Genomic DNA, 13,786 nt, shown 5'->3' with positions numbered 1-13,786 from the left:
GATGTTTTATAATGGAGAATACTGAATTGGCAGAGAAGCTAAACAATTACTTTGCGTGCATCTGTTTTCTCGGAGGAAAATACAGGAAATCTTCCAGAAATACTAGGGAACCAAAGAGGTTCGTGAAAATAAGGAACTGAAAGAAATTCGTATTAATAAAGAAATGGTACTCGAAACATTAATTGTATTGAAAGTTGATAAATTCCCTGAACTTGATTAACTACATCCCAAGAGTTGAAGGAAGTAACTTTAGAGATATTGGAAACGTTGGTGATTGTCTTTTAAGAATCTGGAAATTTCTTGCAGATTGTAAAGTAGCAAATGTAACCTCAGTATTTAAGACGGAAGGGAGAATACTGAGAACCACAGACCTGTTAGTTTAACGTCAGTAAGTAGGGAAAATGTTTAGAATCTATTATAAAGATGTGATTGGCCAGAGTCAACATGCATTTATGAAAGGGAATCATGTTTCTCCCCCATAAATTTAGAGTGCCCAATTATTTTATTTCTAATTCAGAGGCAATTTAGCGTGGCCAATCCACCTACCCTGCACATCTTTGGGTTGTTGGGGTGAGACCCACACAGATATGGGGAGAATGTGCAAGAAAGGGAATCATGTTTGACCAACCTGTTGGGAGTTCATTCTTGAGGATATTACCTACAGCAGATAAAGGAGAACCAGTAGATGTGGTATATTTGAAACATTTTCAAACCCGTCAGGATCTTAAAGGTTTCAAACAAGTCTCCTCTTTACTAAACTTTAGCAGATATAACCCAGTCCATAATTTCCTCATAAGACAACTCGCACATTCTTGGTATCAGTCTAGTAAACCTACTCGGAACTACTAATACATTTACATATTTCCTTAAATAAGACGACCAATACGACACACAGCCAGTACTGGGCACAGAGCCAGTGCATATTCGATGGGCCAATGGCCTTCTTCTGCACTGTAGATATTCTATGATCTATGTGGTCTCACCAGTGTCAACTGAAACATAACTTTTGTAATCAATTTCGCTCACAATAAAAGATAACATTCTATTAGCTTACCTAATTACTTGCTGTACCTGCTTACTAGCCTTGTGTGAATCCTGTACAAGGACACCCAGATCCCTCTGCACCTCAAGAGCTCTGCAATCTTTCACCATTTAAATAAGTTTAGATAAGTTTATATTTTATTCTTCCTGCCAAAACAGACCACTTTACACAATCAGACCCATTTATGCCAACTCTCTTGCTAGCTTGCCAACAATTGATCCATGCAAATATTTTACTCCCTATGTAATGAGCCTTCAATTTCCACAATAACCTTTAAGTACATTACATCCACCAATTTCCCCTTTATCCAGAGCACACGTGACGCCTTCAAAGAACTCCAATAAATTGGTTAAACATGATTTCCCTTTCTCAAAATCATGTTGACAGTCTGATTGCTTTGAATTTTTGTGACTGCAATGCCAATAATATCTTTAATAATTGCTTCTAACAGTTTGCCGATGACAGATGTTAGGCTAGCTGGCCTAGAGTTTCCGGTTTTCTGTCTCTCTCTCTCTTTTTGAATAAAGGGGTTACATTTGCTATTTGCCAAACAGAAGATGCTTTGGAAAATTAAATCCAATGCATGAACTATCTCACAAGCCACTTCTTTCAAGATCGTAGGATAAAGTCCATCCGGACTCAGGAATTTGCCAGCTCGCAGTCCCAACAATATGCTCAATACCACTTACAGGGTGATTAGAAATTTTCAGAGTTAACACCCTCCCTCCCAGGTTTGCAGCTACTTCTGTGTTGTTTCTTGTATCCTCTAAAATGAAGACAGATGTAAAATACCTGTTCAGTTCATCCACCATCTCCCCACTTTCCATCATGAATTCACCAGATACCTTTTCTCTCACTATGTCTTCATATTTCTAGTTATCTTTCTCTTGGAATTTTTCCCTCCTTATTAATCTTTGTCATTATTACCTTCGTAGAAAAAAGAGAAAGGCAGAGTATTTCTTAAATGTTGGGAAATGCTGATGTCCAAATGGATCTAGTTGCCCTTGTGCATGAGTAACTAAAAGTTGTATGTAGGTGCAGCAAGTAATTAGGAAGGAAAACAGTATGTTGGCTTTCACCACAAGGGGATTTGCGTACAGGGGTCTTGCTGCAATTGTATAGAGCCTTGGCAAGACCTGAAGTAGTGTGTACAGTTTTGGTCTCCTTATCTAAGGAAGGATGTACTTGCTATCAAGGGTGTTCATTGAAGTTCGCCAGACTAATCCCTGTGATGGCAGGAATGACTTGTGAGGAGACAGAGGAAACTGGGCCTCTAGGGTTTCGAATGAGAGGTGATCTCATTGAAATTTATAAGGCGAGATAGAATAGATAGGAGATGGAATGTTTCCCCATGGCTGGTGAGTCCAGGACCAGAGGGAACAGTCGCAGAAAAAGGGGGAGGCCATTTAACACTGAGATGAGGAGGAGTTTCTTCACTCCAAGAGTGGTGAATCTTTGGCATTCTCTAACCCAGAGGGTTGTGGAGGCTCGGTCATTGAGCAGACTCGGGAAAGAATTCAACAGATTTCTGCATACTAATGCCATCAAGAGACATGGGGTTAGTGCAGAAAAGTGGCATTGAGGTGGATGATCAGCCATGATCTAATTGAATGGTGGAGCATGCTCAATGGCCAAATGGCTTAACTCCTGCTCTTATGTTCACAGTAATGAGTTTTATTCAGATTGAAGGCATCCTTTTTGGCATGTAGAGCGGAGATGCTGATTGGCTGTTGTGGGGGAAATTTGCGTACATCCGTGTGCTCACCCTAACTTGAAGATGTACCTGAGCAAGAGACCCTAGCTGTTCAAGTGAAGACAAGCATCCAGCAGAGGGCAGTAGAGCAGAGCTGCTGATTGGCTGTTGCGGGGGAAATTTGCAAACATCCGTGTGCTCACCCTAACTTGAAGGTGGTTTGTGGAGGAGCTGTTGTCAAGTGACACTTAAACCCGAAACACTTCTTCAGTGTTTCCCTCCCTTCCCCCTCCTCTAACCAAAAAAACAACAACCGCTGTAAAGATCAAGAGGAAGGCTCGAGGGCAGGTAGAATTAAAAAGAAGTTGAACCGTGATGTCACAGCCTGCAGGTAAGGGATTGGCAGGTGACTGGTAAGTAGTTTTTATTTTATTTTCCTTCAGGTGTTATCGTGCGGGGCGCAGAGGTTGCTGAGTGAGTGCTTGCTGAGAAGGGGAGTGAATAACAGGTAGCTCTTTCTTTCTTTTTTTTATCTAGTGGGGGTGGCAGGGAAGGTAGTGCAATGTTCCTCCTGCAGAATGTTTGAGATGAGGGACGCTGTCAGTGTCCCTGCTGATTTAATCTGTGGGAAGTGCACCCATCTCCAGCTCCTCAGAATCCGCGTTAGGGAACTGGAGCTGGATGAACTTCGGATCATTCGGGAGACAGAGGTGGTCATAGATAGAAGCTTCAGGGATGTAGTTACTCCGAAGAATAGAGATAGATGGGTGACGGTGAGAGGGGCTGGGAGGAAGCAGTCAGTACAGGGATCCCCTATGGTTGTTCCCCTTAGTAACAAGTTTACCGCTTTGGATACTGTTGGGGGGGACGATTAACCAGGGGTAAGTCATGGGGTACAGGTCTCTGGCACAGAGGCTGTCCCTGTTTCTCAGAAGGGAAGGGGGGAGAGGAGTAGAGCATTAGTCATTGGAGACCCCATAGTTAGGGGGATAGATAGGAGATTCTGTGGGAACGAGAGAGACTCGCGGTTGGTGTGTTGCCTCCCAGGTGCCAGGGTGCGTGATGTCTCGGATCGTGTTTTCGGGATCCTTAAGGGGGAGGTGGAGCAGCCCCAAGTCATGGTCCACATAGGTACCAACGACATAGGTAGGAAAAGGGATAGGGATGTAAGGCAGGAATTCAGGGAGCTAGGGTGGAAACTAGGGTGGAGGCCATATTGGATTTGGTACTGGGTAATGAACCAGGACAGGTGTTAGATTTGGAGGTAGGTGAACACTTTGGTGATAGTGACCACAATTCGATTAAGTTTACTTTAGTGATGGAAAGGGATAGGTATATACCGCAGGACAAGAGTTATATCTGGGGGAAAGGCAATTATGATGCGATGAGGCAAGACTTAGGATGCATCGGATGGAGAGGAAAACTGCAGGGGATGGGCACAATGGAAATGTGGAGCTTGTTCAAGGAACAGCTACTGCGTGTCCTTGATAAGTATGTACCTGTCAGGCAGGGAGGAAGTGGTCGAGCAAGGGAACTGTGGTTTACTAAAGCAGTCAAAACACGTGTCAAGAGGAAGAAGGAGGCTTATGTAAAGATGAGACATGAAGATTCAGTTAGGGCGCTCGAGAGTTACAAGTTAGCTAGGAAGGACCTAAAGAGGGAACTAAGAAGAGCCAGGAGGGGACATGAGAAGTCTTTGGCAGGTAGGATCAAGGATAACCCTAAAGCTTTCCATAGATATGTCAGGAATAAACGAATGTCTAGGGTAAGAGTAGGGCGAGTCAAGGACAGTAGTAGGAAGTTGTGCTTGGAGTCCGAAGAGATAGGAGAGGTGCTAAATGAATATTTTTCGTCAGTATTCACATAGGAAAAAGACAATGTTGTCGAGGAAAATACTGAGATTCAGGCTACTAGACTAGAAGGGCTTGAGGCTGTAGCCATGTAAAATAGCTGCGTTCCGATTAATCTGGCCAAAACCCAGTTTAAAATGGCTAACCCGAAAGACTGCTGGGAAAAACAGTCAAGAAGACACAAGCAGGCAGCTGCAGACAGGTTTGCAGCTTCAGCTCGGGGAACGTAGCCCAGATCGATACTCAGGGCTATCAACAGCCCATCAACCTAGGTATCCGCAGTTGCATTCAGGGCTGTTTACACCTAATCTACTCAGACATCCACAGCTAAATTGGCTATCCCCGGGAACAATTGCAATATATTAGCAATTGATTACCGGGCCAGACCTGTCGGCGCCTGCAGTGGCCAAAACAAAGACAGGTGAGCGACCACCCTCCGATCGAGGAATCGCCTCACCATTGGACACATCGACCCCAGAGACTGGGGACAGAATCCAATCACTTGGGACTCAGGGTCAAGGGCCGCCCCGGGACGCGGGAAGCCCCTGGGCCCTATAAAAGTAAAGGTCCAAGTTCAGATCTCTCTCTCTCTCTCCTCTTCGCCTGCTCGAGACCTTCGCAAGAACAGCAACCGGCAACAGTAAGTTTGAATCCAGCAATCGCTATCCGGTAGAGACACCTAGCCACCGACCTGTAGCAGCCTTTTGAATCCCGCGGGCCAGATCTGATTGGACTAGCCATTCGTTTCCCTGACCTGGTGGGCTCTTCCCGAGTTAAGTATTGGCCAGTAGTGATAGGTTTATTATATAGAAAGTAGTATTCGGGGATTAATATTGCTTGTTGTATATAATAAATGACCGTTGTTTTAATCCTTACTAAGCGGTGTGCTGTATTATTAATCATAACCTGAACTTGAACCACGTGGCGGTATCATAAAGATACCTGGCGACTCATGAGCAAAGGTGACGTAATCAGAGCAAATAGACTAAGGTTAAAAAGAGCAACAAGGTTCATAAGGAGGAGGTGTTAGCAATTCTGGAAAGTATGAAAATAGATAAGTCCCCTGGGCCGGATGGGATTTATCCTAGGATTCTCTGGGAAGCTAGGGAGGAGATTGCTGAGCCTTTGGCCTTGACCTTTATGTCATCTTTGTCTACAGGAATAGTGCCAGAAGACTGGAGGATAGCAAATGTTGTCCCCTTGTTCAAGAAGGGGATTAGAGACAACCCCGGTAACTATAGACCAGTGACCCTTACTTCTGTTGTGGGCAAAATCTTGGAAAAGTTTATAAGAGATGGGATGTATAATAATCTGGAAAGGAATAATTTGATTAGAGATAGTCAACACGGTTTTGTGAAGGGTAGGTCGTGCCTCACAAACCTTATTGAGTTCTTTGAGAAGGTGACCAAACAGGTGGATGAGGGTAAAGCAGTTGATGTGGTGTATATGGATTTCACTAAAGCGTTTAATAAGGTTCCCCACGGTAGGCTACTGCAGAAAATACAGAGGCATGGGATTCAGGGTGATTTAGCAGTTTGGATCAGAAATTGGCTAGCTGGAAGAAGACAAAGGGTGGTGGTTGATGGGAAATGTTCAGACTGGAGTCCAGTTACTAGTGATGTACCACAAGGGTCTGTTTTGGGGCCACTGCTGTTTGTCATTTTTATAAATGACCTGGAGGAGGGCATAGAAGGATGGGTGAGTAAATTTGCATATGACACTAAAGTCAGTGGAGTTGTGGACAGTGCAGAAGGATGTTACAAGTTACAGAGGGACATAGATAAGCTGCAGCGCTGGCTGAGAGGTGGCAAATGGAGTTTAATGCAGTAAAGTGTGAGGTGATTCATTTTGGAAGGAATAACAGGAAGACAGTACTGGGCTAGTGGTAAGATTCTTGGCAGTGTGGATGAGCAGAGAGATCTCGGTGTCCATGTACATAGATCCCTGAAAGTTGCCACCCAGGTTGAGAGGGTTGTTAAGAAGGCGTACGGTGTGTTAGCTTTTATTGGTAGAGGGACTGAGTTTCGGAGCCATGATGTCATGTTGCAGCTGTACAAAACTCTGGTGCGGCCGCATTTGGAGTATTGCATGCAATTTTGGTCGCTGCATTATAGGAAGGATGTGGAAGCATTGGGAAGGGTGCAGAGGAGATTTACCAGAATGTTGCCTGGTATGGAGGGAAGATCTTGTGAGGAAAGGCTGAGGGACTTGAGGCTGTTTTCGTTAGAGAGAAGAAGGTTAAGAGGTGACTTAATTGAGGCATACAAGATGATCAGAGGATTGGATAGGGTGGATAGTGACAGCCTTTTTCCTCGGATGGTGATGTCTAGCACGAGGGGACATACCTTTAAATTGAGGGGAGATAGATATAAGACAGATGTCAGAGATAGGTTCTTTACTCAGAGAGTAGTAAGGGCGTGGAATGCCCTGCCTGCAACAGTAGTGGACTCGCCAACACTAAGGGCATTCAAATGGTCATTGGATAGACATATGGACGATAAGAGAATAGTGTAGATGGGCTTTAGAGTGGTTTCACACGTCGGCGCAACATTGAGGGCCGAAGGGCCTGTACTGCGCTGTAATGTTCTATGTTCTACTCCCTTTTGAGGTTCACACAGGCAAAATGAAAGATATGAGAGCTTACTCAAAAGAAAGACTTTTATTGTGCAGCAACTGCACTGTTTTATGACAGACATCACAATGCATCTGCTCTGTTCTCGAGCAATTTATTCATCCTCCCTCTTAACCAAATGGATACTTATAAACCTGGAAAAACATTCAGAAAATTACTTCCACACACTTCTCCCTTTTATTCCTCAGTAATACAAAAGTAAGAGTAATACAAATAATAAGTTATCTAACTTTCATTCCATACCTGTATCCCAGCATGGCTGCAGAGATAAAAATCAAATTCATATGGGTGGGTGATATCTGTGTCCACGGTTGTTCCTGCTGGAATATTCCCACTTCTCCCAACCTTACAGATAGAGAGAATAAACAAAATAAACGTTGTTACGCAGTGTCAAATATTATTTACAAGTCCCCTGGCTATGGCACTGAGAGTCGAGGAACTGGAGGGGGTTGGTGCGGGATGGGGAGGAGCATAGGGTGTCGCTTTATGCGGACGACCTGCTGCTGTATGTGGCGGACCCGGTGGGAGGAATGCCAGAGGTAATGAGGATCCTTAAGGAATTCGGGGACTTTTCGGGGTACAAGCTCAATATGGGGAAGAGCGAGCTGTTCGTAGTTCAGCTAGGGGACCAGGAGAGGGGGATTGGCGAGCTCCCACTAAAAAGGGCAGAGAGGAGCTCCAGATATTTGGGGGTCCAGGTGGCCAGGAGCTGGGGGGCCCTGCATAGGCTTAACTTTACAAGGCTGGTGGAGCAAATGGAGGAGGAGTTCAAGGGGTGGGGCGCGTTGCCGCTGTCCCTGGTGGGTAGGGTGCAGTCAATCAAAATGACGGTGCTCCCAAGGTTTTTGTTCCTGTTCCAGTGCCTCCCCATGTTTATCCCGAAGGCTTCTTTCAGGCGGGTTAACAGGAGTATAATGGGGTTTGTGTGGGCGCGAGGGACTCCGAGGGTGAGAAGGGTGTTCCTGGAGCGGAGTAGAGATAGGGGGGGGCTGGCGCTGCCCAACCTCTGTGGGTACTACTGGGCCGCCAATGTGACAATGGTGCGCAAGTGGGTGATGGAGGGGGAGGGGGCTGCATGGAAGAGGCTGGAGACGGCGTCCTGTGTGGGTACGAGTTTGGGGGCGCTGGCAACGGCGCCGCTGCCGCTCCCTCCAAGGAAGTATACCACGAACCCGGTGGTGGTGGCGGCCCTCAAAATTTGGGGGCAGTGGAGGCAGATGTTAGGGCCTCGGCGTGGACCCCATTATGGGGGAACCACCGGTTCGCCCCAGAAAGAACAGGTGGAGGGTTTTCGGGGTGGCACAGGGCAGGGCTACGAAAGTTGGGGGACCTATTTGTGGACGGGAAGTTCGCGAGCTTGGGTGAGATGGAGGAGAAGTACGGGTTCCCCCGGGGAACACCTTCAGGTACTTACAGGTAAGGGCGTTTGCCAGACGGCAGGTGGTGGAATTCCCACGGCTACTGCCACACACAGTACAGGACAGGGTGCTCTCAGGGGGGGAGTGGGGAAGATCTCGGAAACTTACCAGGTGATGCAGGAGGAGGAGGAGGCCTCGGTGGTGGAGTTGAAAGGTAAGTGGGAGGAGGAGTTGGGAGGAGGAGTTGGGAGAGGAGATGCCCTAGGGAGGGTGAACTCTTCCTCTTCATGCGTGAGGCTCAGCCTCATACAGTTTAAGGTGCTGCACAGAGCACACATGACCGGGACAAGGATGAGCAGGTTCTTTGGGGGTGAGGACAGGTGTGTTAGGTGCTCAGAGAGCCCAGCAAATCACACTCATATGTTCTGGGCATGCCCAGCGCTGGAGGAATTTTGGAAGGGCGTAGCGAGGACGGTGTCGAGGGTGGTAGGATCCAGGGTCAAACCGGGGTGGGGGCTCGCAATATTTGGGGTGGCAGAGGAGCCGGGAGTGCAGGAGGCGAACGAGGCCGGAATTCTGGCCTTTGCGTCCCTGGGAGCCCGGCGAAGGATTCTCCTTCAGTGGAAAGATACGAGGCCCCCAAGCGTGGAATCCTGGATCAGCGATATGGCAGGGTTCATTAAATTGGAGAGGGTGAAATTCGCCTTGAGAGGGTCGGTACAAGGGTTCTTTAGGCGGTGGCAACCGTTCTTAGACTTTCTGGCAGAACGATAGACATTGGTCAATGGCAGCAGCAGCTCGGGTGGTGGGGGGTGGGGGGTTTTACTTTATTTTTGTTTATGTTATTTACACTGAAGGGTCTGAGGGGATGTATACACCTGTTGTCTTAAATCGGGGTGTTAATGCTAATTTATTATTTAGGTACGGGGGGGGGTTGCTTTTTTAGATTGTGTTTTGTACTTAACCCTGTTGGGTTCTTTTTTCTTTCTCATTTTGTTATTGATATTTTATGAAAACCTTTAATAAAAATTATTTTTTAAAAATAAAAATATTATTTACAAGTTCATATTTGTGGGTAGCACTGTGGCTTCACAGCTCCAGGGACCTAGGTTTGATTCCCGGATTGGGTCACTGTCTGTGCGGAGCCTGCACGTTCTCCCCGTGTCTGTGTGGGTTTCCTCCGGGTGCTCCGGTTTCCTCCCACAAGTCCCAAAAGACATGCTGTCAGGTGAATTAGACATTCTGAATTCTTCCTCCGTGTACCCGAACAGCGCCGGAATGTGGCGTTTAGGGGCTTTTCACAGTAACTTCTTTTCAGTGTTAATGTAAGCCTACTTGTGACAATAAAGATTATTATTATATTTGGTTCTCTATAAGGATAGCATGCTGATTTTAGACTTCCTGTGGCGGCATGTAGGAGGAAGTCGCATGTTGGGTGGCTCCTGCTTGAGACTCGATATTTTAGAATTTAATGCCCGATCTCAGGGGCAATGTTTCGACAAATAAGTGCAGGAAGACATAAGGAGGGGGCTGTCAAAAAAACCAAAAGCCGTGAAGAAGGGGGCAAGTGAAGGTTCGCCGTCGAGCGCAAGGGTCAGCTCGGCAACTGGAAAGATGGCAAAAGCTGGGTGGGGCCACATTGCTTACGGCAGAAAGGATGACCGAGGTGATGGCTTTGAAACTCGAGAAACAGTTTGCAAAGCACATGAGGTGATGAGGAAAGAGATGATGGCGGTGCTGAAGGTGCTGGCGGATGAGGTGATTGCCTCGGTGAAGGCTGCGGTGTCGAGGACTTCGGCTGAGGCGTGGGAGCAGGGTGATAAAATGATGGGAGTGGAGGAGGCCTTGTTGCTACACAGCTCAATGGGTGAGGAGCTGCAGAGGGTGGTTGAGGCCAACAAAGGTCCGCGAGCCAAATTGGAGGACCTCGAAAACGATCTAGGCGGCAGAACTTGAGGATTGTAGGCCTGCCCAAAGGGTTGAAGGGCCCGAGGCGACTGAGCACTTTGCCAAGATGTTGGAGCTGTTGGGGGAGGGAGAAGATCCCTCCCTGTACAAACTGGATCAGGCTCATCGGCCGTTGAGGCCTAAACCAAAGGCTGAGTGAAGACGGCACTGTATAACGGTGGTGTGCAGTTCAGCTAACTTGAGGGTGACCTACAACTCCAAAGACTTTTATTTCGAGGTGGTGGAAGCGGCGGATGCATTTGTGAATGCAGTAGGACTGGGCAGAAGTGAGAAATGGGACTGGGAACTGGGACTGGTCTTGGACCCAGGGTAGGGGGATAGAAGAATATATATAGTTCTATTTTTTATTTCATGTTGTTATATGTGTTAAATGGGGTGAAGATGCCTATTTGGAGAAGGTAAGAGTGGGGATTTTTTGTAACAATGGCTTTCTGGGGTGTGTGTGTTTGCACAGGAACTGTTTGTTTGAAAGGGATTTCTTTGTTTTCCTGGGACCGGGCGGGGGAGGGGATTGGAGGGGAGTGGGCAGGGGCCTCCACACTAGCAAGCTCAAGTCAGCTAGTGAACGGAGGTGTGGTTGGGGGGGGGGGGGGGGGGGGTCAGCAGCCATTGGAGCCTGGTTGAACATGTTTCAGTGGGCCTAGGAGGTGTGAGGGGGGGGGGGGGGGGGGGGGAGGGAGAAAGAGGACTGATACTGGGGAGGTGTTTGAGAGAAAGTGGATGGGGGATTCTAATAATCTTTATTATTGTCACAAGTAGGCTTACATTAACACTGCAATGAAAATCCCCCAGTCGCCACACTCGGGCACCTGTTTGGGTACACGGAGGGAGAATTCAGAATGTTTAATTCACCTAACAAGCACGTCGGTCACTGGCAGGTCAGGCGCAGGTGATTAAAATGAACGTGCTGCCGCGATTTTTGTTTTTATTTCAGTTCCTGACAGTCTTTTTTTAAGGAAGTGGATAAGCTGATCACCTCATTTATTTTGGGGGGGTGGTAGTGGTGGAAGGTAGCAAGGGTTAGGAAGGTGGTCCTGCAGAGAGGGCAGCAGGCAGAGGGGTTGGGCCTCCCGAATTTATATTACTATCGGGCGGCGAATGCCGAAAAGGTGACGAGTTGCGGGGGGGGAGAAGAGGCCCAGTAGGTTAGAATGGGGGAGGGCCTGTGTTGACGATGTTAGCAACAGCACTGATCCCAATGGCTCCAGGTAAATACTCTGGGAATCTGGTGGTGGTGGCAATGCTGAAGATTTGGAGGCAGTTGAGGCAGTACTTTTAAACTGGGGGCAGGGTCAGGGGAGACGCCAATTCGGGGGAATCATAGATCGAACCAGGGAAGCTGGAAGGGAGGTTTGGGAGATGAGAGGAGAGGGGGGCCAGGGTTCCTGGGGGGACATGTTGCGAGGTTGAAGAGTTGGGGGAGAAATATGAGTTGGGGGAGAAATATGGACTGGAGCAAGAGGAAGGATTTAGGTACCTGCAGCTCCGGGACTTTGCTAGGAAGGAGGTTCAGAGCTTCCCGATAGCGGTGGCCCCCTCATTGTTGGAAAAGATACCGACGGCAGGGGGAATGGGAAAGGGGGTACGTCGGCGATCTATGGGAGGATTTTGGGGGACGGCGGGGAGTCCATGGAGGGGATCAAAGCCAAGTGGAAGGAAGAATTGGGGGAGGTTATGGAAGACGGTTTGTGATGTGAGGTGCTCCAGAGGGTGAACACCTCAACCTTGGGCACGAGGCTGGGGCTGATACAACTGAAGGTTGCGTATAGGGTACACCTCACGTGGGCAAGGATGAGCCAACTCTGAGGGAGTGGAGGACGTATGTGAGCGATGTGGGAGGAGCTCCGCAAACCACGTACCTATGTTTTGGTCATGTCCGAAGCTGGAGAGGTATTGGAGGGGTTCTTCTCAGGGGTACTACCCGTGGACTTGGAACCAGGGCCCCTAGAAGCCATTTTCAGTGTGTCGGGCCCGCCAGGGCTGCATGTGGGTGCGGGGGCAATGTTTTAACCTTTGCCTCACTGATTGCCCGGAGGCATGTCCTGCTGGGGTAGAGGTCATCTTCTCTACCGTGCGCCTCGGCTTGGCGGGGGATCTACTGGAATTTTTGACTCTCGGGAAGGTGAAGTTTGAGCTGAGGGGGGGGGGGGGGGGGGGGGGAGAAGGAGAAGGAGGAAGGGTTCTGCAATTCATGGGGACTGTTTATTATGCACTTTCGAGAATTGGTTGCCATTGAACATTTTGCGGAGGAGGAATTGGGGTTATTGTTGTTCTTGAGTACACTGTTTATGGATTGAGTGTTAATTTTCTTTTTTACGTGGAATGTTTTGGTCTGTATACTGAATGGGATGCTGTTTGGGGGATTGGTACTGTATTTGTTATTGTTTGTTTTCTTTGTTGTTTATCTCATGAAAATGTTGAAAATTAGGAGAATAAAAAGATTTTTTTTAAAAATGCTGATTTTAAATGCCTATTTGAAGAGGTAGCTCATGTACACATTGGCCAAACCAAATGGATCACAGGTGATTCAGGTGCGAGTTCTTACCCTCTCATTCTTATCAGCACAGAACAGGCGAGTGTGATGACGTTTTTGCACAACAATATATGTGATGCCAGGCTGATAGTCCTTTTCCAGGCTGATACAGGCTTCTCGAATTGCCAATAGTTCACAGTACAATACCTACAGCACAAAAGCAAATAAAGTATAATTGGTGGGAAATGTCCTTCTAAATATAGTTTCTCGGTAGTACACTACTTTATTCTGAAACAAAGAAACAGGCTGTCAAATTTTTGTGTGTTACATTCATCAGGGCAGATTTGCAAGAATACCAAATGTCAACTGGAATACCAAATGCCAAAAATTTATACTGCACAAGAGGGTGGTGATTGGTAGAGGCATTGCCATGGAGAATGCATCAGGGAACAGTTAACTGCCGAGCTTTTGTTTGAATTTAAACTAGACAGGTTGACTCAAATGGATCAAGACATTGCCAGGGGGAATGAACCAGGGAATGGCTGGTCCGAAGTAGAGTCATATCGGTTTGAAATGTTAACTCGTTCTCTCTTCAGATTCTGCCAGACCTGCTGAGTTTTCCATCACATTCTGTTTTTATTTCAGATCCCCAGCATTTTGATTTTATGATATAGCTGTCCAAGCTTTTGTTCAGTTGAAAAAGACACAATTTGTAGACAATTCTTTGTTTGTGAAGGACAGGGCCATTGAGTGAATAAATGTAGGTTCCA

General features: G+C 47.2%; 1 protein-coding gene across 3 annotated transcripts in view; it reads right to left on the bottom strand.

The window, feature by feature from the left end:
* LOC140416871 (protein argonaute-3) overlaps nucleotides 1–13,786 on the bottom strand; it is a 293,216-nt gene that overhangs the window by 24,025 nt on the left and 255,405 nt on the right. For all 3 annotated transcript variants that reach the window (XM_072501157.1, XM_072501156.1, XM_072501158.1), the window contains 2 exons: nucleotides 13,089–13,223; nucleotides 7,461–7,562 (listed from right to left, as the gene is read on the bottom strand). In XM_072501157.1, the coding sequence (XP_072357258.1) occupies nucleotides 7,461–7,562; nucleotides 13,089–13,223 (237 nt within the window). The remainder of the gene's footprint in view (nucleotides 1–7,460; nucleotides 7,563–13,088; nucleotides 13,224–13,786) is intronic.

This window comes from Scyliorhinus torazame, chromosome 1 (assembly GCF_047496885.1).
Source record: "Scyliorhinus torazame isolate Kashiwa2021f chromosome 1, sScyTor2.1, whole genome shotgun sequence".
Classification (NCBI taxonomy): Eukaryota; Metazoa; Chordata; class Chondrichthyes; order Carcharhiniformes; family Scyliorhinidae; genus Scyliorhinus; species Scyliorhinus torazame.
This window is presented reverse-complemented; position numbering and strand designations above follow the sequence as displayed.